Source organism: Volvox carteri, assembly GCF_000143455.1.
Source record: "Volvox carteri f. nagariensis unplaced genomic scaffold VOLCAscaffold_42, whole genome shotgun sequence".
Lineage (NCBI taxonomy): Eukaryota > Viridiplantae > Chlorophyta > Chlorophyceae > Chlamydomonadales > Volvocaceae > Volvox > Volvox carteri.
The window spans coordinates 440518-465937 of NW_003307585.1; the positions used below are offsets into that span (position 1 = coordinate 440518).

The 25420-nt window shown below is 52.2% G+C and overlaps 4 protein-coding genes across 4 annotated transcripts; 3 read left to right on the top strand and 1 right to left on the bottom strand.

Annotated features, from left to right (window-relative positions):
• Positions 1-1891: 1891 nt before the first annotated feature.
• Positions 1892-9758, top strand: VOLCADRAFT_95177 (uncharacterized protein; the record flags this gene model as incomplete). Its single annotated transcript, XM_002954300.1, has 14 exons — positions 1892-1984; positions 2443-2524; positions 2724-2779; positions 3024-3099; positions 3442-3527; positions 4095-4219; positions 4861-5009; positions 5314-5320; positions 6698-6765; positions 7578-7612; positions 8133-8207; positions 9046-9151; positions 9483-9584; positions 9643-9758. The coding sequence occupies 14 exons, from the start codon at positions 1892-1894 to the stop codon at positions 9756-9758; spliced, it is 1176 nt and encodes a 391-aa protein (XP_002954346.1).
• Positions 9759-10732: 974 nt separating this feature from the next.
• VOLCADRAFT_95178 (uncharacterized protein) lies at positions 10733-16091 on the top strand (the record flags this gene model as incomplete). Its single annotated transcript, XM_002954301.1, has 8 exons — positions 10733-10739; positions 11378-11493; positions 12115-12188; positions 12423-12540; positions 12970-13119; positions 13481-13560; positions 14220-14407; positions 14902-16091. The coding sequence occupies 8 exons, from the start codon at positions 10733-10735 to the stop codon at positions 16089-16091; spliced, it is 1923 nt and encodes a 640-aa protein (XP_002954347.1).
• A 666-nt stretch (positions 16092-16757) lies between these two features.
• VOLCADRAFT_95179 (uncharacterized protein) lies at positions 16758-21121 on the top strand (the record flags this gene model as incomplete). The annotated part of the gene is made up of 7 exons (XM_002954302.1): positions 16758-16874; positions 18191-18236; positions 18404-18477; positions 19536-19580; positions 20221-20340; positions 20646-20696; positions 20933-21121. The coding sequence occupies 7 exons, from the start codon at positions 16758-16760 to the stop codon at positions 21119-21121; spliced, it is 642 nt and encodes a 213-aa protein (XP_002954348.1).
• A 2192-nt stretch (positions 21122-23313) lies between these two features.
• VOLCADRAFT_95180 (uncharacterized protein) lies at positions 23314-25395 on the bottom strand (the record flags this gene model as incomplete). The annotated part of the gene is made up of 3 exons (XM_002954373.1): positions 23314-23618; positions 24078-24423; positions 25099-25395. The coding sequence occupies 3 exons, from the start codon at positions 25393-25395 to the stop codon at positions 23314-23316; spliced, it is 948 nt and encodes a 315-aa protein (XP_002954419.1).
• Positions 25396-25420: the final 25 nt, after the last annotated feature.

Consider the following 25420-nt stretch of genomic DNA (forward strand, 5'->3'; position numbering starts at 1 on the left):
GTTACCGTTACCCAACTGAATTGGATTCTCAAATGCCGGAATGAGCGTTAGGAGGTCGTACCGCCTAGCGTAAGACCCATCGAGGCCAATGTGCGCGCGTATGTGTGCGTGCGTGAGTAGGTGTGAGTGAGTGATAGTGTTTTGTTTGCTACCTTAAAATATCGTTGCTGGTGTGAACTCCGCGTCGCACACTAGGAGTGAGTGAGCGGTGTGGCGTGGATGATAGCCTTTTGCGTTGCTCCGCGACTGCCTGTCGGACTGCCTCAATCTCTTAACTTTGTTACAACCTGTTCGCATATAAATCGTGTGACAACACGCCCAAACACGTGACAATGGACATATACATTCATCTTTTATTGCTCTGCTGCTGCATGCACGAGACCTATTTTCCGATCCATTTCAAATTCCCTACCCTAGGCTACCTACTATCTAGATCTATCGTCTCTTTACCTACGTCTCTTCGATACGGACGATACCTGTCGAACTATCTAACTATTTCACAGAATTAAGGCGTCACCTTCGCTGTCGGATTGTGCAGTACAATTTATACAGCATTGTGCAGTACATGCTGTACGACACATGGATATTCCTCATTCATCCTATCACCTACTTAATCTTTTGCATCCATCTACCCACCAGATTTAGGGCAGATTGTCCATAAACCTTTTTCAGTGATCTTTATGTAGATTTTGTGCCTAAGTTTATACAAGAACTGGCTTTCAGCCTGTAAGCATTTATTACAGACGATAGCACCCTTCAGTAAAGTCAAATTCGTGTTGTATATATAACGTGTGTGATTGGTAATTGTGTGTCTTTTTTAAGGTCGTATTTAAGGCATCCATAATACTGTACAAGTATGTAACCCTACGCTATCGGAGAGTGGCTCTAAACTGTGGCTCCCCCATTCTAACTTTTGACTCACCGCCCTTTTCTCCCATGCCCCGCATCGAAACCCCCCTACCAGCTAGGTGCATTAACACCGCCAAACGTTACAGGTACATATCAAGCAACCCCCTCTTTACACACCCGCCGATGAGTTTCTTGTGCGGAAAGGGGGGTTGGTTTGGTGGGAGGGGCCCCACCCTGCATGCGGTCGGCATCGCGCGCGCTAATGCAGTTGTTGCCCCCCTACAACGCATGACCCCCCTGACCACCCCTTCTTCGCTGTATTAGTTGGTAGGGGGCCAGTAGGGCGGTTGGGCAGTGGTAGGTCTCTCTGTTTTTCCAGGAGGGAGTGGGTGGGAGGACGGGCGGGCTTCTGCGCGGGAGGGAAGCGATCGAACCTCACGATGGAGTAGCAGGATGCATAGCGGAGCTGCGGCAGTTGCAACAAAGGTCGCGACGAGGTCGCGATCACCGCCGAGATGCAAAGGCTCCTACGCAAGGCTCTTAGTCATAGTGAAACGCGAAGGTTTCCGCAGTCCGGCATAAAAAAAGCCGATATCGTTGCTTGTAGGAGGATGGTCGCGGCAAGGAAATGGATGTTCGAGTGGACGTTTAAGGCTTCAACAAAGCCACCCGTCCGAAGTTCTTCACACTACATATCTTTGCTGTACAATTGCTGTTGAGTGCACTTTCTCAAAATGCTGATGGCTGGGTACTTATTGCGTGAAAGTACATGTCATACATACGGACGAATGACGCATAACCGTACATGCGCTGCTTTTATCGCGATCCCTCCTGCCTTATGATGAAACAAATGCGAGACTACCTATGTGATGTACTGCGGTAGAGTGTTAAATAAATTTGCCAAAACGTAGTTTTCTTCTTACAGACAGCGATTCAGTCTTGGCCATCCAACCCTAACACAAACCTTCTTCCATTACTTTGCTTGGCGCATTGAGCAAACCATCCTGTGGACAGAAGCAACATTTTGTCTGGAGATACTGCTATGGAACATATTCGCATTTACGCATTTGCAACACATGGACCACGACAACTGCTTAACCTGTCATCACGTAAATTTACGCATAATGCAAGGTCGGTCAGCGCAACTGCAGACAATATTACCAGTCGTGTGCAGCGTGCACCGATGTTGATGCTTTCCGGGTTACAGGCCGCTAGTTAGATGAAAGCGATGGCGATTTCTCTTAATAAAAAATGGTTTACCTGATTGCAATCGATCAATGGAGATCGCAAACAACCGGCGTGAGAGCGACGATTTTACGTGCGCATCCATCTCCCGCTGGCTCTGTGTATTGTAGGGCATTGGGTGTGTACCCTATGTGTGCAATACGTTCTTATGCGTCCACTTTTGTTAGCTATCATTTGTGTTTGTCAGTTGTAGCCAAACGCTGAAGGTAATGCGACACGTCAACCTGGTTGGTTTTGTCACATCGCACATCTTTCCAGCCACCGATCTTCCCCGGTCCATAGCTTTGCAAACACCCAGGCAACCCACGTCAGCCAACCGCCGGGGCCAACATGCGCGCATGACCGCAGGGAAGCGTCCACGCCGAGAGCTTCGTCATCAACACGCGTCCGGCCTACCCGCTTTACTGTCAGCCCGGAACAGCGGCCGCGAGTGAGCGGTTTGACTGTAACAGCTACACCAGCAGCAGCATCTAAAAACGCTACTGTGGGTCCTAACACAAGGACACGCTCCGAAACCACTGACAGCTGCCAACGCGCACCGTCAGCGCCGCGAAATCCGCCGTCGAGCACCGTCGCCTCCGCCTCCGCCGCAACCTCGCCTCCGCCTGCTGCTGCTACTGCTACTGCAGCGGCTCCGTCGTCGTTGGATCTTAACCGTGCCCTCGTCATTGCCTTGGCGGAACAGGTAGCGCCAATAATGTAGCTCTGTAGCAGCTACACGCACGCTTAACGACGCTAGCTAAGGAAAAGCCTTGCAAAGCGAAACGCATGGCGATGGGGGCTTGGAGCTGCTTACCCTACAGCATTTCCGTTGGCCGAACGTACATCGAGATACCCAGCCGTTAGTCACATGACGCCTGACCAACGAACATACAACTGACAACGGCGAAACATGAACACGTTCTGTCCCTCCACAATGCGCTCTGTAGTTCAAAAGAGAAAGCCTGCCTTGGATCCAGGATCTTGTCGTACCATTATTTGAAGGTCCACCGCCGCCGTTAACAGGTGAGGGCATTGACAGCCTGGCGGACCCTCATCATCACCAACCACCTCCTACCCAGCCCTGGCTAACCATTAACCACCAACCGCCCGTTTCCTGCGGTGCACCAAGCGGTTATTTCAGTCCAATTTCACGCCGTACTCTCAACGACCTTAACCTCTTAACGAACTACCCGTCAGGCGCCTTCAGGCCAGACATCGGCAAAAGCGCTATTTCTGGTTTCGGGAACGGGTCTATTTCTATCTTCCAGTACAATTTCTGTTACAAGGCCGCGGAATGAAAAAATGCATTTTTTGCAATAGTTTGACATTCGTGTACGGCGTACGTTCCTATTCCTGCACTGCAAGCCGGCCGGCTTCGGGAACTCTGTTTTCGGCACGACCCGAAACTCCCGAAGCGTTTGCCGATGTCTGCTTTTCAGGCGCAAAAGGCGGTGAGACGACGGATATGCATGTGCATATGCGTGTATTTGTCGTACAAGCACGTGTTCATGCTATGGCCGTGTGCCAAACAGACAAACAGAAGCAAGAAGAGCATCTGCAGCAACATAAAGAGTCACGAGTATATTCCCATGAACCATGGTTTTACCAGTTTTTTAAAAAGCAAAGCTACGACCACTAAAGCGCAGCGCAGTGCAGTGAATGCGCACATTGTGCGTGTGTCATTTTTTTGTGGTTTCGTAGACACGGAGCCACCAGAGCAGTTAGCTGACCGAGACAGTCGCTTCCTAACCGTCAACGGTATACGACTGCATTACAAGATGGCACTGCCCGGCGAGAGAGAGGGTCCCGCGGCGGCAGCGGGGGCAGTGGCTGCAACGAATCGTACACCACCCGCGGGGGCGTGGACGACAGCGGCTCCATCACCTACCTTCACGGCCTCCTCCCCCTCCTCCTCCTCATCATCATCATCAGCAGCAGCAGTAAACACAATAACATCAACACCAGGAGCAGCAGCAGCAGCAGCAGCAGCCACAGAATCCAATTCTTGGGTCTCGCAGCGGCCGTCATTTGATGGGAGTTCTAGATTGCGTCTGCCGGAGGATTCGAACCTGGGTAGACCCAACCCCGGCGCGAGTCTCACACTGCTGCTACTGCACGGGCTGAACGGGTCGACCTTCAACTGGTAGGTTTCGTAAACCCCCTAAGAGACGACGAGCGTTGGGACGACTCTGATTGTTGGGACCCGTTTCTGGCGTCCAAATTCATCGACTACTATGTATGACAGCGAGTGTACGGCACGTGTACGGCTAACGAATGGTGCTAGCGAACTTACGGCACGTGGCACACGCGGTGGTGCAGTCGCGTGCGGGTAAACACCAAACACCATTATGTAATTCGGTCAAAACATGTTTTCACTGTTTCAGGGTGTTGAATTCGGACATTCGGAAATTCGGAAATGCAGATGGTGGTTGTTATCCGGGGGATCGACCATGTGTGTGTATGAGAAAGGGGGGGGGTCCGCACAGGTACAGACTAGGGCATGTAGTTGGAGGTTTCAATGTCTGCAGATTGCCATCGCAGTAATAGTATGAACTTTGAGGAAATATAGTAAATATAGTTTTTCGCGTATTTTAGGAAGCGCCTCGATGTATGTACTGCTAATTAATTAATCTGAGCCGCGATACAAAATACATATCGACGTATGCGCGTGATCATCCATCTCTTCATGGGATCTTATGATAACGTTTTCAAAGTTTGAAGAATGATTTTTTAGTACGTTTAAACATGTTCCGTCGTGTCGTTGTGTGCATGGATGTACGGCAGGCGGCTGCTGATGGACGACCTCGCGGCGTACGTCAGTCCAGCTACGGGCGGCTGTCGGGTCGTGGCGTACGACAGACCTCCGTACGGCCTGAGCCAGCGGCCGCTGACGTGGCAGCGTGAAGAGGATAATCCGTACACGTTGGAGGGGGGTGAGTTGGAACTGTTGCGGCCGTACACCGCAACCGTACAGCCATGCACCTAATGCACCCATTCCAAGTCTTACCTCCATAATAATTCATTCATGCACCTCATGCATTCATTCATGCACCTCATGCAAAACCCATCCATTCATTCATGCACCTCATGCAAAACCCATCCATTCATTCATGCACCTCATGCAAAACCCATCCATTCATTCATGCACCTCATGCAAAACCCATCCATTCATTCATGCACCTCATGCAAAACCCATCCATTCATTCATGCACCTCATGCACCCGTGCATGCATGCAGGCGCACGGTTGGCCGCGGGGCTACTGGACGCGCTCCTGGGCCCCTCCTGGGAACACTGGGAAGCCCCCTCCCCATCGCCAGTACCGAGGGCGCAAGCTGCCCCTGAGAGGAAGGAACAGAGAGCCGCCGGCCAGAAGGCGCCACTACATCAGGGGCCGGGAAACGCCGCCAGCGGCAGCAACAGAAGCAGCAGTTGCGGCACTAGCACTAGTAGTAGCAGTAGCAGCAGCAGCAGTGGCAGCAGTAGCAGCGGTGGCGATAGGGTCGTACTGGTGGGGCATTCGGCGGGTGCAGCTGTGGCGGTGGAAACAGCGCTGAGGTACCCCCGGGGGAGGAGGGGGAGGGGGAGGGAAAGGGATAATGCTGTGCGTGTCGGGGGGTTGTGGCGGGTGGGGCCGGGTGTGTGTGGGGGAGGTGCTTTGGTGGTGGTGGCGGGGGGAAAATTGCGGGTGATGAATGTGTCGCTGCTGAGATGCGCGCGGAGGGCCCCTAGGTGCCTGGATGCCTGGGGCACAGGCTTGTGTTCCCTAGTTCTGGTTAAGTTTGCATCAACCGTTGCATTCATGGTCGGATAGATTACTGTTACCCCCCTAACCGTCAACCGTCAACCAACCGGAATCTTTTAACTGGCTGTCCTTGTATCGGTCGCCGCCACCTACCTGGGTGTCCAAATATACGACATAAACGCTCCTTCCGTACGGTCGTACATTTACCCAGGTACCCAGAGCGGATTTGCGGTCTGGTGCTAATAGCGCCCGCCATTTCCACAGATCCCTGGTACGTGTACGTGTGTACGGCGACATGTACATCCACCGCCGTGCGCGATCAACCAGACGCTTCTTCTTATATGTTTTTGCTCGAATGCAGAGGATATAGTTACAAGTTACAAGTGCCGCACGAGTGCGGGGGTTCCGTCAAAGCCGGGAGGCCATGGACTATATATATTGAAAGTTGATTACACCGTACGACCGACGGCGGTTTGGGTCCTGTATGTATGTATGTGTGTGTGTGTGTAGGCTTCACTTGTTATGACGTAGTATAACAAAAAATAAAGGTAGCGAAGCCATCATTCTTCTCCTTTCCAATTAAAACCTTCCTTCACTTTACCGAACGTTTTTTTGACTTATTTTAAGCAAATTCTCTCCGTATCCTTTTCTCAGGCCCCGCCCATTTAGGCGGCGGCGTGGCGTCTGTCAGCCTCAATCAGCTACAGCCTAATAGCTGGCTCGGCCGCTTTTCTGACCCCCCCCACCCACCACACCCCGCGAATATTACTGACGGCACAGGGCAGGCGCAACTAGGCTTGATGTATCACAACTGCACATGCCCTCACGTGCCCTCACGTGCCCTCACATGCCCTTACATGACGTACATCTCCGTACAGGGGCTTTCTGGCGAGGGCGGATTTTGGTCAGTTGCTTCGCTTCGCCTGGACCCGAGCACTGCTGTCAGGTACGGCACGTCGTGGTGCCGGGGGGGCCGTTTGGGGCACTGCCTGTGTGTGTGTGTGTGTGTATGCTCGCGCGTGTGTGTGGGGGGGTATGTGTGTGTGTGTGTGGGGGGGGGGGTATGTGGGTGAATAGCTGGATGGGCGGATGCAGTCGGATGATAGTTCAGTCGACTGCTGTCTGGGCATCTTCGGAAAGGCAGCTGGGGCGGATTGTGCCCCAACAAGCCGCATCGCTGCCGGTGTTGGTGGTGAGGGGCGGGGCGGGGCGGGGGGGAGGGCAGCGTATGAAAAACACTCCATTCGCTTCCCCGCCGCGTGTCTGCTGCCACCTGGCCACCTGTCCTTTCACCACCACCATTACCACCATACCCGCACGCTCGTATGTACGACCACACTTGCAGGTACGCGTGGGGCCGTGCAACAGCGCAAGTAGCAAATGTTGGCGGCTAGGGCTAAGTAGCGCCTAATTAGGGTATGTCGGGCGGCGCACTCTGTGGAGCAGCCTGGTGTGTGCCATTTTCACGACTGTCAATAGTATATTCCTTTCAGGATTATAATACTCCTATATATGTGTATGTGTATATATATATATATATATTCTCGGGACGGAGCCGAATATAGGATTATGGATCCAGGGGTGATTTTCGGATCCGTCCTGAGAAGTGTACGACGATCCCGTAAGTGTACACTCATCCTGCCTGTTTCATCCTTTTGCGTCAAAGAATGTTTGTCTGTATGTATGTATGATGCCAAGATGTCCATAAAGTTCGTACATATGTGTGGTGTACATACATGCTTCGGTTGCTTGTCGCAGCGGATGGTCCCGGATTGAACTACGTACGGAGACAGGTACGTACGTACGAATGTTCCGGCGAGGGTGATTATTCCGTACATGGATATCGTAATGTGTGGCCCTCCGTACCGGAGGGCTCCTGCTGCTGCTAGCTTTCTCGTACTGCGTGTACCTCGTACGGCCTCCGTGTCGTTTTATTTAGTTTAACAAAATTAAACTAGTCACTTAAGCCTTTCTAATATTGTTCGTATCTTGCTAATGTTGTTCGTATCTTGCTAATATTGTTCGTACCTTGCGTGTGCTTTATTGCGGCAGCGGCAGCAGCTGTAGGTGTCGGTGAGCATGTGAGCTCGTGGATGATGATGCATGACTGCTGTCGCACGTACATGTACTACTGTACGAATGTTGACGTTGATTACACTATGGGCTGAAAAGCCGGGGGCCCAGGTCCGAAACACAGCGCGGGGGGCGGGTGCACATGGCTGGTTAGTCTCATGCACTCCGCCCCCGGGTCAGGCCGCACGGGAAACGACGGCCGGCACACAACAGCGCTCGTACGTATGTATGTGCTTGCAGGTATTGAAGCGTAAGGCCGAGCTGGAGGAGGGGCGCCTGGGCGTGTATCTGGACGAGCGTGAGGTGCCGCAGGAGGTACGAACATGTGTACGGACAAACGTACGGGCAGAGCACGTACGATTGACTGACCGACGTACCAATAACGAGGAGGAGACTCCGCCCTTGCCACCGCACACTACCGTACACGGAACTATCCAATTTTACTACTGCTGCTCATAACGTTTGCTACTGCTGTCGCTACTGCTGCTATTGCTACTGCTGCTACAGATTATCGACGGCTATCTTCGCCCCCTCCGAGCGCACGACTGGGACAGAGGCACCTTGCTCGTGTACCGCTCGCTTCAGGTAGTAGGTGTGGGTGATGGTGGTGGTGCTGCTGCGTGGTGGTGGTGGGCATTATGATTTTAATGCACATGCATCTGAGCCTGCAGCCATCTTAACCTTAAGCCTTTATCAAACCCGGCCACCCTCTCAGCCGAATTAAACCGAATTAAACCTTATATATATGTATATATATGTATATATACATATATTTGTACTAATTAAACCTTAATTAGTACATATATATATATATATTTTTTTTTTTGTTTTATTTATTTTTATTTATTTTTAATCCATCAATGCATCTAACCTCATCCAAACGTACCATCCATAAATAGTATTTAATTTTTGTAAAATGCATATTACATATTTTATACTGTATAATATATAATACATATTGTAACTCATAATATTATAAAAAAATATATATTTTGTTTCATAAATATATATCTTTAATATAAATTATGGACATAATAAGTAAAATATTAATAATCTCTTTGTCTCTTACATAATCTAATCCGTCCGATCCGTGACGGCGGTCAATTGACCACCGGCTCCTTGGCAGGTGTCCGGCGCCCCCCTCCCCCTGGAGCGCCTCAGAGTGCCCGTACTAATAGTCCAGGGAAGGGAGGACCGTACGGTGCCGCTGGAGACGGCACAGGCGGTGGAGGCGGCGCTGCGGCGGCGGCCAGGGCCAGGTGCGTGTGTGTGGTGCTGATTAGTGTTGGCGGCTGGTGGGCGGCTCAGCGATGTTCTTGGTGCGTTGTGTGAGTTTGTTTGTTGTTTTGTTTACTTGTTTGTGTTGACATGTGTTCGCTTGTGTGAAGACGTGTAACGAAGTATGTAAAAGTAACGCACGGGTGTGGTCTGTGTTTGTGTTTGTGTTTGTGTTTGTGTTTGTGTTTGTGTTTGTGTTTGTGTTTGTGTTTGTGTTTGTGTTTGTGTTTGTGTTTGTGTGTGTGTTTGTATGTGTGTGTGTTTGTATGTTTGTATGTGTGTGTGTGTTACACCCGCTGCTTGTACGAGCAGTGAGCGGTCCCGCCTTAACGAACCGAGGGGCTCCTGGGCGACATTCGTGGGGTACGACATCGGGAAGGCGAAGGAAGAGCTCAGACAGTGAGATCTTCCAAGGTAGGTGGGAATTAAGGAGTGCCTGTAACCTTGTATGTATGCGTATCTGTATCAGCAGGTGCCGTAACGGAGATGGTCGTACTGGAGGGCTGCGCCCACGTGCCTATGGACGAGCAACCGTTGAAAGTGCTGGCGGCCATAACGGATTTCGTCAACCGCCACTGCTGCGGCTAGCTAAACTTCCCCTCCTAACTCTCTCCAAACTCCAAGAGCAGAGCTAGCTATTCTTGAGCATAATATTGGCTCTAGAAATTCGCAGCAGTGAGTAGCTCTGCTGGGCTGTTACGGCCCACGAGTATGCAACCCTGGTGTCGGATAGGCGCAGCAAAAGCAGCGCGCAGCCGCCGCAGCAGTGGCAGGTGTATAAGTACTAGGCGTGCCCATACTGCCGTACATGCCCGCTACTGCCGTACCAGGCTGCCCACGGCTGTCTGTATGTTCCTGTGCAGATGGATAGCTTTTGTTTGACATTCTTGAATGCCATCCATAAATCTGAAGTGCGCTTTCGTAAAATGATTATTTAATATCTGTACCGATTCGTTTGCTTGTTTGTTTGTATGTCTGTGAGCACGAGGCTGCAAACTGTTTGGCTAGCTGCCATTTGCCTTTGAAAACTGCGTTTCTTCTTTTTAGAAGGGCACCTTAAAGCGCCCATCCACATGTGATATGAGGTATAGCTAACTGCTGCTGGGCGCGAGAGTTTCTTGTTGATTCTGGGATTTCTAGATTGTGCATCACAAGGTTGAGCTGGCGTACGCAGCATTATGTTGAATACCCACAAAGCGGTTTATGGCGTTGCGTTGGCCGGAGGTCGCAGCTTTGTGTTCATGAGGGTGCCGATGGCTTCAGCGACAGCAACATGCGCGAGGAGCGAGAGAGAGAGAGAGAGTTCCGCGCAATCTTCCATTAGGGTTCCCTTGCTTGCTGACAACGTATAGCGGATAGATTAGAATTTATATAATCCTATGGGCTGTTGGGAGTGTAGGGAGGCGTGTGGCGCAACCTAATTTGATTGATGGATGGTAAGCATTTGTAAACTGAACAGAACGTAACCATCATTAATTTAAGCTGTTGGCTGTCACAAAAATGTCACAAACGAGCATCTATTTACAGAATATAAGGACGCTGCTATGCTATAGCGTGCGCACATGAAAGGTGTGTTCGCGAGCGGCGTTGTCGGCAATTCCACCGACTTTTCCTCGCAGTTATACGAGGACAGGGTTGCTTGCAAGGCTGCATGTGGTCCGTGCGGACCTACGCTTGCGTAGGATGACTCCCAAACCCTAGGTGTGCCAGAGAGATATTTGTGGCAAGTATAGTTGGTGTGAAATGTTCATTACAGCACCCTTAGCAAGGCAGCCAACATTCGCGCATCCAAGAGCTGGAGGTGCTTGCTGAACTGCTACCTGAGATCCAGTGGCATCATCGAAGGGAGATAAGATCGAAGGCTTCTACGTGCTATTGAAGAGGTGGCTGACATTCAGTGATGGCAGCTGCTGAACGACCTGGTGATGTTGCGTACGGTATGTGTCATACAGTTGCAATCCCGGTTCTGATAGATGAGACATTTGCACAGCCTTTTAATGGTCTATGCATTACGTTATCTGGCTTCATGTAATCTGCATACGCACCTGACCCAAGGTGGTACAGGTTGAAGTCCTAATACTTGCCGCAATCAACGAAGTTTCTTGCACTGCCGCAACCATAGTCTGTATAGTGATCCGTGACATTCTAATCCACACCTAGAAACTGATTAAGTTCCTGCCGTCTGAGCCTCAGCCTTGTGCATTCAGCGAATGGCCTACTTGCGGTTGCTGCGGCAAACGGATCTTCGGACAATTCAGGTATTATCACTTCTCTTACCTTAAAGTATTACTACAAGCGATCTGTGCCGGAGACCCATTGCGCGGTTTGTTCCGGCAAACGATTGGCCAAGTATGCTTGCTTGAGTCCCTGAACTTTTGATTACAACCCGGCCCGCGGGCTCGCCAAATGTCATTATCATAACTCTGTGCAACAATATGGAGAACATTACATCTCGCTATTAACGCTGTCTCGTAGATACGATGATCATTTCCTCACCCCGCGTCAACTTCACGCCTATCGGCATCCGCTTGCATGCCAACATATCTTTCTGATCGCCACATCAACCCGCGTACAGTCACGACGCATGATCGCATTTGTCTAAAAAAATCCGTGCCGGTGCCGCTGCCACCCCAGGTCCATTCCCTCCCTCCCTCGCCCCAAACCTTCATTTCCCCTACACGTTTCCTCCAGCCTTCCAGCCTTCCAGCCGCCTGATCTCAAACCCCTCTACGACCTCTACCACTTTAAGCATGTGTTCCTTTAAAATTACCTCCATCCATAGCTAGACAAGAGTCGCAGAGACCATTCTACTCATTTAATCTATATGATACTTCTTTGAGACTTTTTTCGTCTGCACGGCGGTAAAGTAAAATGTCGTTGAAACCCCAGTAGTTCTGCTCTACCTCCGCCCCCACCCCACCCCAATCCACTCTACTCTGCGTAGAATTCATATGTGGACCTCTTCCAGTTACAAGCTCCTTCTCGTAGAGCTCTGGAGGATGCGCTAGCGTCCAAAAGGTGATGAGGGAGATGATAATGGGGGGAGAGTTGGAGCCGGATGAACGCGGTCCGGGGGGTTACGAAGCGGTTGCTGGCGGTTTAAAGACCGTTGGTGGGGATACACCTCTATCCTCCTCCTCCACTCTCCATGTTGCAACAACCGGCGCCTCCCCCCCAAGCATCCCCACTTACCCCCGGGTTACCACCGCAACCCCCCGGGGTTACCCCTCCCCTCCCTGGATCTATCCCCAGGTGGCTGTGTTTGGCGGCTGTGTCCCCCGACCCCGCGCAACCCCCCGGTCGTCAGGAGTATATGGCCGGATTCGTCATGTCGGTTGTGGCCACAGTGGAAGACTTCCATACGGACTTGGTGGGAGGGGGGTTGGGGCTGATAGTGGCTGATAGTTCGGGGGGCTTGTTTTTTACAGGGACTTAAGAACACCCGGTTGCGGTAAGGTGTAAATGTTCCTATTTAGGTTTTGTTGATATGCACGTGGATATGTGAATGGATACCGGGAACTAGAGGGGAGGCGGGGGGGTGGTAGGGGTTGTGGGGGCCTGGCGGGACGTAGGGAGACGTAGAGGCGGCTGCTGGATGTGTGTGTATGTGTTTGTATGTGTGTGTATGTGTGTGTAGGCCGTGTGTGAAAGTTACAAGTATGTCTGTGTGTGTATGTGTGTTTCATTTCCTAAAGTCTTTACTGTTTTCCCAACGGCTCAATATCTTTTTCCTCTCCCATTATTGTCCCGCTCTCTCTTTCTTTCGGCGTGCTTTGTTCGCGCGCGTGTCGACCCATAGAACTACTACAGCGGAGGAGCTGAACCTGGCGGCAGTAGCGGCGGTGGCGGCGGTGGCGGCAGTAGCGGCGGTGGTGTGGGTGTTCAAGCTGTTGGCTTGGAGCTGGTGGACCTGCCTTTGCGGGAGCGGGCCGTCAACATTTGCGTCTTGGTACGTCGTACAGTGCCTGAATTATGCATATTATGTAATGTTTATTATAATATAATACAATTTGGTCGACTGGTTTCGTGCCTGAGTACAAATCCTGAAAAACATCTAGGGAATGTGCGGGTTTTACGTAATGTACGAACAGATTTACGAACTCATCTGCGTCCTGTGCTTAATGCAATTACATACGTACATACATCAGCTTTAGACGGGTGTGGCTGCCCTGCCCGGTCATAACCGGGTGCCGGTCAAGGAGAGGGCTTCATGCGCCGTCCGGATAAGTCTGTACTTTGTTTTTTTTCTGTTGAGCCTAACGGCACCTTCCAATACGGTGCTAACAGTACGGATTGTGTGTACGACGCAGGGTGTACTGCCGTCGTACCGCCATCGTGGCCTAGCGCGCCTCATGCTTCGACAAGTTGTGGACAGCGCCAGGACTGCAAGGTAAGAGGAGGAGGATGGCGAGGAGGATAGGAGAGTGGTGAATTGTTTGGAAGTCTTTAACTGATGTGGTGGTTGAAAAGTGTCGTACAATGCCGTAAAGTCAACCCCTGGACGGGGAAATGACGGTAATTTGCCCCGGAGTTCCGTTGTACACATGATGCAGCGAGAAACATTTGTTTCGTTGCGGAGCGTGCGTCTGTATGTTGCGCTCACAAAACTTAAAAGTGGTTATTATTGATGCTACAGCCCTTTCGAATATGTGCCCCAGGACCTGTTACCCGGTGCCTGGTAAGCTACACTCCCCCGGCCCCATGTTACCGTTGCGCGGTTAAGCTATCTATCTACTTCGTGCCTATCTACCTGCTTCGTGCACCAGATGCAACATTGTTACTTAGTTAAGCTATTACGCTATTGTGCAACAATGGCCGCAGCGCATGTGCGGTCTTTCTCCATGTACGACCTTCCAACACAGCGGCCCTGGCACTGTACGAGTCGGCCGGCTTCGTGGCGACGGCGCTACTGCCAGATTATTACGGCAATAGCGAGGACGCTGTCGCCGCCGCCGCCACTGGCAGCAGCAGCAGCGGCGGCGGCGGCGGCGGCGGTATCTATGGCGGCGGCGGTGATGGACGAGCCGGGACCCCAATCAACGGTCCCAGAACAGCCGGCGGCGATGCCGTACTGCTGGTTTTGCCGCTGACGGAAGCTGCAGCAGCGGCGGTGAAAGTAGCCGCAGCGGCGGCGAAGGACCTGGTTGAAGCGGCGGTGGCGGCAGCATGCAGCAGAGCTACCGTCGTTCCCGTCGCCGGTGGCAGCGATGGCACGGTACAGAGCGGGGCGTTACCAGGTACGGCAAAGTTTCACCTCTGTACGATAAGTCTCGCTCTCGGGTTGCAATGATTGCGCCTGAAAAACAAATGAAGATAAATTCTTTTTATGACTGACTTCCCTCATTCAAACCAGCTCATCAACACATTGGATGTCTTCGTTTGTGTGATAGCAAAACATACTAAACGGTAGCTGTAGCAGCAGCTGTAGCAGTCATAGCAGCTGTAGCAGTCACAGCAGCTGTAGCAGTCACAGCAGCTGTAGCAGTCACAGCAGCTGTAGCAGTCACAGCAGCTGTAGCAGTCACAGCAGCTGTAGCAGTCATAGCAGCTGTAGCAGTCATAGCAGCTGTAGCAGTCATAGCAGCTGTAGCAGTCATAGCAGCTGTAGCAGTCATAGCAGCTGTAGAAATTTCACGTCCAACAGATCTATTCGATTCTCACGTGTTTCCATGCATCCGGCCCCCGTGGGTTGCACCTTTCCAAGGTGTATCTGCTCCCGCCACCGCTGCAGCATCAAGTACTGTTGCCGCCGCCGCCGCCGCCGCGCCAGATACTTCTTCTTCCTCGTCCACACGTACCTCCGGCACCGGAAGCCGCGACACCGGAAGCCGCTTTGTGGGCCGCGGCCCCTTCGCTGACGGAGTCACCTCCTCGTACACCAACCGCTCAACCACCTCGACAACTACCCCAACGACTATCCCCAACGGCCCCGCAGCCGTCGCCCCAACCACAACCAGCGGTGAAGGTGGCGCTGACGGAGCCGGGGGGGCCGGGGCTGGCGGCGATGCCACAAGCGGCCGAAAAGCCGGCGTCGGCGGCCTGTTGGGCATCCTGGCGGCAGCGGCGGCGAGTGCCGTCGACGGCTTGACGGGGCTGCTGCCGGGCGGAGCCCGCCAGGGAGGGCGAGGCGGCGGCGGTGGCGGCGGGGCGATTCCGACGGGTCGAGAGGTGCAGCTCGGCGGCGAGGTACTGCTGGAGGAGCGCGGTACGGACGGCGAAGTGTACTTGCGTGGGCAGGAGGGCGGGGCGGAAGGAGCTGGGGACGAAAGGGTTTGCAGCCTAGAGGACGTCGCGGCGACGGTTGCTTCTGTACCGAGCACTAGTGCCGCCGCTGCCGCCGCCGCCTTCGCCGGTGCAGTGGATGCGGACAGGAAAGGGGAAGGCGTCAGCACTGGCGGCGGCGGCGGTGGCGGTGGGGTGACGGCGGCGGGGCTAACAGAGCAGGACGCCGCGCGTGGTGACGGCGGGGCGGGGCAACAGGAATCTCAAGAACAGGAACAGCAACAGCAACAACTACAACAGGATCAGCAACAGGATCATCATCATCATCAGCAGCAGCAGCAGGCCACCACTACGTGCCGTGTATTAGGGGGCCCCGCTGGGTTGAATAGCGGCACGAGGAGGATGTGGTTGGCGGTGCCGCCGCAGGGACCAGCGTCAGCCGGGACAGGGGCGTGGCCCGCAGTTGTGTGTGGTGGCAGGGGTGCGGCAGGGGCGCGCGCGGGCGGGGGCAGCCTTGTTTGGGGGCCCTTCGGAGCGCGAGGTGGGCAGCGGGAGCAGCAGGGGCGAGGGGAGCGGCGGCGACTGTTCGCGGTGCGAGCCGGGGCCGCTGCTGGGTTCGGGCGGCTGAGGGTGGCAAGGGGATCGGCAGGTTTGGGAGCTGCGCAAAGACGCGGCGGCTTGCTGCGGGTAGTGCTGTAGAAATGTTCGGATCTTTTTTCGGATTGTGCAAGTTGTTGTGTGCGTGCGCGTGGTCGAATGAGGAAACGTTTTTAGTTCAAAATTCAGCTTGGCGAAATGGTAGAACGTGTTTCTATGCTTTTACTGTGATGCGTTCTGGATTGGTCAAACTAATGTGCAATAAGTTCCAAGAAACATATTAATGTGTCCTGCAAGTCTCCGTCTTGCTGTATTTATGACGGGTGGTCAACGACTGCTAGCTGCGAGACCTGGAGGAGTCACTATTACGGGGACGTATTAACGATAGGTCGCTAAATTAAACTCCGACCGGCTTCCCTCTCTACACAAATCCAACTTGCCTCGTTTCCGGTAGATTTATTTCTAGTTGCTGTGACGGCCACGACAGCAGCGGTCATTCAGGTGCCTCTTGTAATGTCAGGCCAAGGCTCGTGACTTAATTCCTATCGGCATGCCTCCGTACGGCTGCGTACGGCTATTTATAGCCACATCAGTGGAAGAATCAAAAGGGTACGCCGCCAAAGTAGTTCTTCTGAGGGCCAGGAAACCCCGTATCCGCATACATATGTCTCTGGAGATTTTTTAGTCGCGTTGAGTACCAACAGTCTCCAATAGCCTCAGTAGCCCAAGACGGTCTTACAGCTCCAAGAAAGCGCTGGCAACAATAACATGACGGCTCTGCGCGGGAGCTGTGCATGGACGGCCGCGCCAGCGGCTGCCGCGTTGATTTTGCTGCTAAGCTTCGCGGTCGGAAGCTTCGCGCTGGAGACTTACTCCTTAAGCGCGGTCCGTCGCGATCTGCGTCCTACATCTCTTAGTTCTAGCAAGGAAATTATTCCAGACATCGCTATCACTTCTTCAGCTGCCTCTGCTTCTTCTTCTGCTTCTGCTGCTGAACGTCATCGTGACGATGTTGGCCCTGGGGATGACGACCTAGTAATGCGCCTCGCAACTGGTCTCGCAGCAGCGACGCCACAGGCGCTAGCGGCAGCTGCAGCTGCCAACTTTGGTTTGGGGCCTGTGCTATGCAACACTCTGGATTGCCCCTCCTACAAGGCGAGTTAATTTTTCCTACTATCAAGTTTGCCTGCTATGTTACTTTGGTGTGTTCGTTGGTTGTTTAATCTCTGTCGTTCGCGGCGCTTGGCTACCCGGTTGTAGTACGTCTTTTGTGGCTTATTCTCGCGCCTTATGTATTGTGCTTTAACGTTTTATGGCAACAAGATATTTAGTAAAGCTGGGTTGTCAATTTCAAATGTGATGACCCCCGGGTCATACGCCGCAATAGGTCATCTATTGCAGCATGAAACCTCGTACGCGGCGCGTTTCTTTGAATCCCTTCCACGTTGAAATTGGGGATCCGCACGGCTTCATTTTGTGACCCGTGGGTCACTCCCGTGCACGAACTGTAGGAAAGGCGTCCGTGAACCCCCGGGACCCCCGGGACCTACATTGACCGACCGGGGCTTATCTCGTTTTACCGCCTTGTATCCGCAATTTTTTGTTAAAGATAAAGATGTGATTTCGTAGTTATGTATTTACGTATAGATGGGGAGTGGCAGCCGAGCATATGATAATGCGACCTCGGGCATTCGCATTGAACGCAACCGAGGTGCCTGTAAAACAGACATATATTACCAAACCAGGCAGTGCCCAATGCAATGTAGGAGTGCAAATTTTCGGAGTAGTTTTCAACCGCAGGAGAGCGGACAATTCTCCTTTGGTGTGGAAATGGTCCTTTTTTTCCTTTTCATCACAAAACGTAATTCATTTTTTGCAGCAGGTATATTGCCTAACAAAGTAACAGACAGCCAGCTGCACAGAAGACGTTTTGTTTTGAATCGGAAGCAGCACGAAAACGTAACAATATGAATCGCCGAAGCCAAAGCACAACACCTGCAAAGGTTATGTCCAAATGCTGGCGATGACGTCCTTCCAAGCTGTGTCTGCGTTTCCTTTTTGCCAGCACTCTGCCAGTTGCCGTGAAATACAAATCTTGAAATTTTTGACATGCAGCATGATTTACGCTATATCTTTCCATCGCATCACAGAATGATCAGCTTGTGTGTATGTATGTGTTTGCGTGCGTGTGTGTTGCCCAGGTGTTGGAGCGGTACGACGGTACGGAACTGCGCCGCTACGAGCCAGGTGAGCGGTTTGCGTTTTGTTGCCCACGGCATACCTCCCTCTCCCTCCGCATTACCGAAATCTAATATTCTAGTAGCCTCTCGTGGACGAAATATTGTACGAAATATTCCTCGTACATTAAAGATGATATATTTCCCCCAAACTATCCTGCTCGCTTGCATTTGCAGCCACATTCAGCAGTACAGTGCTATCCCTGGACGATGAAGGCAGCATTGAGAAGGCAGCCATCATCGGTTTCCACGTAAGTCCTTCGTACAACGTCGTACAACGTCGTACTGTTGTGTACTGCAGCAGTGATGAGTGCTATTAGGTAGCGTTGATGTGCGTGTGCGTGCATGTCTACGGCATCAGCCGCCGCCGCCGCCGCCGCCGCCGCTGCTGCTGCTGCCGCCATTGGTACATGTCGTACATGTCGCCCGGCGAGCTAACTGGTATCAAATCGCCTAACATCACTTGGGTCTGTGGCCGATCACACACACACACACATACACATATACATATACATATAGGGGAAGACTTCTTCCCCTAAAGGGGAACTAAAGTTCCCCTTTAGTTCGTCTTCTTTAGGGGAACCAAAGGGGTGTGTTCCCCTTCGGGGAGACGAAGGGGAGACGAAGGGGAGACGAAGGGGTGTTCCCCTTCGGGGATACGAAGGGGAAGAACTAAAGGGTATCAAATCGCCTAACATCACTTGGGTCTGTGGCCGATCACACACACACACACATACACATACACATATACATATACATATACATATACATATACATATACATATACATATACATATACATATACATATACATATACATATACATATACATATACATATACATATACATATACATATACATATACATATACATATACATATACATATACATATACATATACATATACATATACATATACATATACATATACATATACATATACATATACATATACATATACATATACATATACATATACATATACATATACATATACATATACATATACATATACATATACATATACATATACATATACATATACATATGTGTGTTACATGGTTGGGCTGCGTGACCCCATACCTGTAAGACTACCCATACGAGCCGAAGGCCCAAGGGCAATACTACAACGCCTAAAAGCCACGGAGGAAAGGAAACACCGCACATCAGCCCAGACTAGGGTCCACACACACATATATACATATACATATATATGTACACACATAACCACCTTCGCAACCTCCTCCTTTCCTGTTTGACCCCTCCGTTTGACCCTCATGTTTGCGTCCCGACATACATACATTTGCAGCGACTGCTCAAGTACAACCTGGGTGACAACGAAGACAGCAGAAAGGTACGACAGTTGTACGGCGACACGCAGGGAGATGTAGGTATGCATTGCTGCCGGCAGACGATCTGGGGCTGTACGGCACCGGCAGGTGCAGTACGGTACGGCATAGATGCAGCAGTAGCTAGGGCAGGGACGACGAGCTTTAAGGAAGACCCCCCCCCCGGGGGCATTCCCGGACTTTTGTTCCGGCAAGTTGATTATTATCATATACCAAAGCTAAGGGCTGTTTTCTGTTATATATAAAATGTCTTTGTTGCGATTTTATTTATTTATGGAATGGCGAGACCTCTAGCAGCGATATGTGGTCAAAAGAGCCCTGTGGGCAGTCGGCGTACGTCAGCAGCAATCAGTTGACGGTTGACTGTTGTCACCATTCCTGCGACGAATATACGGCGATCTCCGCGTCACCGCCCCGCCCCCCGACTTCCTGCCTGCCTGCCTGCAAGTCACGCATATGCGCAATAACCCGCGCCCCGCTCACGCCTCGTAGAGGGGTCCTCCAGGGGGGGGGGTCGTCCCCACGTCGTCGTCTCATTAAATCGTTACATGCGGGTCGGCGCAGTGGGTCGCGTGGCTGGGGGGATATAAGAGGATATATATACCGATGCGCTCGCCACGCGTATGTACGGCATGTGTACTGCAGGTTGCCATGACAGCTCCAGTGTTATACGGTCTGGATATTGACTGGAAGGCCTCTTCACGGCGCGATCTCCGCTTTCGCGACCGGTTCTCCGTGTCCTTCTTCGTGCCGTTCAGATACCAGGTGGGTCGGATGCGGAAAAAGGTGATATGTGCTGTGTGATGCCGCCGTTGCTGTTATACTGATGTGATGTGATGCGGCTCTAATGACGGCAACAATCGTGTTGCTGCCAGACACGGACAGACAGACAGACAGACAGACAGACAGACAAGACAGACAGACAGACAGATGGCTTTATACTTTCCTTTGTGCCGTTGTCATCATCCTTTTTTCTGAATTTAATCTCGTCTCGTACATTTCCTGCCTGTCGTACGTTCGTTACGTGGGCAAAAATGTTGCATGTACTGCATGTATTGCTGCTGTTGCAGGACAAACCGCCGTCTCCCTCGAACCCGGATGTGTTCCTCGTGGATGTGAAGGTGGGATGATGGGCCTTATTTGGTTTCGGGGTGGGCCGTATTATTATTATTATTATTATTATTGTTATTATTTCTTTCTTTTCACGATGTACGAACGTAGGAACGTTTCTACACGTGCTCCAACAACTTTTATAATTAACTGTGCTCAATATTTAACTGTGCTCAATAATAACTGTGCGGATAATGAAAATAATAGTTAACAACATCAAAAGGCGCACCTGTCACTCCCGCTGTAGGAGGTCGACATCTTTGTCCGTTCCTTTGACGGGTATGCCACCGGAGCTCGCATCCACCGCGTCGCGGCTTCCTTCCTGCGAGATCTGTACGACGAGGGGCACCGCGTCGACTGTCGTACAGCGTACATCGCGCAGTACAGCCCGCCATTCCAGGTGCAATGGCTCCTCCTCCGGGGGGAAGCAAAATGAGGAGAAAGGGATAGCGCGCGAATAAATAAAATATAAATAAAATATATACAAGGGAAGTAAAGAAGCAAGCTCCCGTCGTATTACGTGGCGTGAGGAGTTCCTGCTGGACACAAGAGAGAAAGCACTGGGCAAGAAAGAGGTCACGCCATCTTTATTGTTGCCTAACTTGGCAAGGTTATGTCGCCCACTTCCCGTATCAGCCACCTGCCCTAGAGAACCCCTCCATAACCATCATATAAGGGTGGAATGAAACCCCCGGGGCCGGGCTCACCCCCGGTTGGCGCGCCTTGACCTCTTTACTAATGTCGGTGTCGGCTCCTCAACTCGCTGTCCATTCCCTCTCCCCCCCCCCTCCACCGACCCACACCGACCCACACCGGCTACCACACATTGCTGCCTTGAACAAAATTCCTCGCACAACAGCCCGTCTTCCGATACAACGAGGTCTGGTTTCTGCGCCGCCGCCGGCGGCACCTCGCCGACGATGAGGAGACTTTCCCCTCTGCAGCCGCCGCCGCCGCCGCCGCCGCTGCTGACGATGACGAAGATGTCGCCGACGATGATGATGGGTCGTGCAGCTTCCTAACCGGGGGTATCGAGTACGAGGCGGAAGGTGAGGATGAGGAGGTACTGCAGCATCAGCAGCCGCATCTGGATGGGCTGGACGAGCAGGACGTACTTGGGCAATTGCAACAGACAGCAACTGCGCGCCAGAGGAGAGCGGCGGTTGAAGAGGAGGTTATCCAGGCCGTAAAGGAAGTGGTTTCGGAGGCACGTCGGAATGGCGTGTTTGTAAATCCCCTGCCGATGGAGGCCTGAGGGGAGGGTAAAGGATGCTCTTCTTTCCTTTTTTTCAAAAAGCAGTATGGGTGGCTGGCTGGTTGGCTGGTTATGCCTTGTTATTAGTTGCGCCATCAGTTTGCGGTTGGCTGACCGCAGATTCGGGTTATGTGCATCATCATCATCATCATCATCATCATCATCATCATCATCATCATCACCTCCTCAAGGACTGGGCTCTGTGTTGTGTTGATTGGCGAGAGGAGAAGCAAGTAGTGGTGCATAGGATAGATTGGGTTTAGGGTTTTAGGGTTTGTTTGGAGAGGCGGATGGATGAAATAGATGTTTATGATGCTGATATGCAGTAAGTTGCAGACGTTGAGAAAGGCGGGTTGGATGGTGGGTGTATGTGCACGTGTTGGTGTTGGTGGAAGCGTGGAGAGTTTTTGAGACGATGATGGTCGTTGTTAACGTTGACCGTTGGCCTTCATTTTTCTGCTTCCTTTTTCAAAAGAAACACAATCGTATAACAAACATGTATAGCTAGCGCCCACGACTCGGCCATGCATACCTCTTCATCTGAAATTTTGCGCAACGGATAGGATTTTTGCAGGATGTTGGACGAGCAAAGTTGAACCCGTACAAGTCACGACATAGCGACCGGCAATGACAGCGGGGCAGGCGCCTGTCCTTCGTAATAGTACTCTGCGTAATATGCGTACGTATCCTGGTGTTAATGGAATGGAACGACAGCTACCGCCGCCTTGATCGTCGAACAGACTCCCTTAACACGTCCTTTTTCCCCCTAACCCCCCTTTGGTTGATTTCTATATTGCTTAAAAGGCAGTCTTAGCGCCCACCGGGCCGTTCAGGAGCTGCACCGCACCTGAAGTAAACTACCACCCTTAATTGTTGGAAATTCAAAGATCTACACAACGTACAACTACTTGCCGCCACTTTTAAAACAATATTAAATGATGTCTCGCAAAAATATTACGCGAATAAAAATAGGATTATTAGTAATGGTTAGGTAAAGAATTGCAAAAATTGTAACAAGAAGCGAAAAAAAACAAATCCACACGCACCAGTATCCTGGACAGTAGCAAGCAGCCAAATCGAAATGGTTGGTAAGCACACACAGCTGGTATGTGGCCATATTCGCACACAGACGCACTACAAATCCCCGGGAGAGCAGCCGAGCATGCGCTCCTCCGGCACCCCACCTTCTAACTCACCCCACACACGCCGGCAACCAGAAGTTGCCTTTCTTCCCATCTTCTGGTGCACTATCATCTAATAGTTCATCACGCGCCCACTTCCACTTCCACCCCGCAGCTCAACAACTATCACCACTACTATGCTGCAGCCATCACCACCACCACCACCACCACCACCACGGACCTCACACCCCATCAGGATGATGATGATGATGATGATGACGATGATGATGGAGGAGGAGGAGGAGGAGCGACATCAGACGTCGTGAAGCCACACAGCATGCTCCCCAAAATGACCTCGCACTTGTCACACATGCCGTACATCTCCCCGTGCACTCGGGTGGATGCCGCCGCCTCGGTGCCGCTGTCATGCCGCGCCCTCGTCGTGCCCTGCGATGTTGCCGTGTTGGGCGGGCTGCCGTACCAAAACTCCACCAACCCAACCGGTGTCAAACCTTCCTGTACGGCAGCCCAGATCAGTTTGGGTGCGCAGCAGTCACCTGTGCCCGCGGGGAAGCCCCCCGGACTGCAACTTGAAGCTGCGTGTGTGAGGACTTGCCGCTGCTGTTCCTGTTGCTGTTGCTGTTGCTGACGATGATAATTATGGTGGTGGCGATTATGATGACGATGATGCAGGGTACTACTGCTGTGGCTACCGATGCTGCTACTGCCACTGCTGCTGTTACTGCTGTTGGCGGTGGTCCCATGCTCAGCACTCCAAAGGCTCCGTCGCCCCTCTTCATCACGGTGACGGTGACCGGGTCGGGGCTGCCCTTCCTCTTGCTGCTGATGTCCCCCCTCCCCCTCCCCCTCCCCCTCCCCCTCCGCCTCCGCCTCCGCCTTCTCGTCTTCTGGCCGTATCCGCCGCGCTTGCTGTTCGTGCTGTTGGTCTTGTTGGCGTTGGTCTTGCCGCTGGCGCATTGCCGTGTCGTACACATCCAGCAGCCGCAGCTCCTGACCGGCAAAGTTTCGGAGGCTGTAGCTGTTCTGAATGCGACCCAACAACTCGAGGGACAGCGCGCGGCGCCGGGCGCGCAGTAGCTGCCGCTGCCGCAGCAAAAAGGCCTCCGCCTCCGCCTCGGGCTCCACCCCGCTGTTGGTGCCCCTGTGGCTGTTTCTGGTGGTGTTCTGGGAGCCTTGCCTGATACCACCTGGGGACTGGCGTTCGCGTCGTCGCAGGTTCCGCTGGTCACGTTCCTGTCGTCGTTGCCGTGGTTGCTGGTAGTTATGGCGGTTGTGGCGGTTATGATCGTTATGTTGCTGCAGTGCGGCATCCAGGGAGGCCAGTCTTGCGGAGTGGGCCTCCTGTGGACGAGGTCGTGCAGCGCGCCGTACTAGTCTTATACTGGGCGGCATATGCCGAAAGGACGAAAGGCGTGCGCGCGTGTGTGTTTCATAAAGACTCAGCAGTAAGGACACTTGGTAAGATTTGCCGAAGTAAGTAAGCCAGGAGATAAGATTTAGAAGCTTCCTGTAAATCTGTACACAGTATTAAACAGTGCGAAGCCCCTTCTAAGTATTTAGAACGGGCGGAAATGATTTCATTTTTGAGGATTGAGCCGCGCGCGCGAGCAGAAGATTATGAAGAGGCGACAAAGGTCGTGAAGCGCACGGTAGATTTGGCAGGCAGGCGTTGCAGGGAGCATTGCCAAACGAACACGTGCATGCGTGTGTGCGTGTGTATGCATGTGCAGTGTCCTGGCCCCAGCGTGCTCGTGGGCAGGTTAGTCAGTTGGCCAGTGGATCATAGTCTGGTTTCGGGGCGACACGGGTGTAGGGGGAAGGGGAAAACTGGAGAGATTGACGCCGGCTTCGGGGCGCGGAATCACTCGACTGTGGAACTCTGCTTTAAATCCAAATGCTTTCAATTCGCGCGGCTGCATATACGTCACTACCCCGTCCCTTCTAGTATCAAATTATCATGTGGCAGGATTTCAGAGTGTGCGACGTTCAGTCGGGAAATCAGCGCAATTGACTGACCGTGAGGGCGCGGTAGTCCTGGTATAGCGGCGTTGCGTTGATGACAGTAGCAATAGGGCCCACCCATCCAGGAACGTGCCAATAGTTGGTCATCTGACCGCTGAAGGCCTTTAGGACAACAAATGCGGACGTTCCTTCCCCATCGTCCGCTCCCTCCCAACTGCCATGGGCTCGCTTGCAAACCAAGACGCCGAACATCCTGCCAGGTCCTTTAGTCCAAACGTAATCAATATGGAGAAATTGATTGGGCGTTGCGCTGTCAAAGTCGATGCGTCCCTCTGCATCAAGCTTCTGCATCAATTTCCTTGCCGCGTCCATAGCC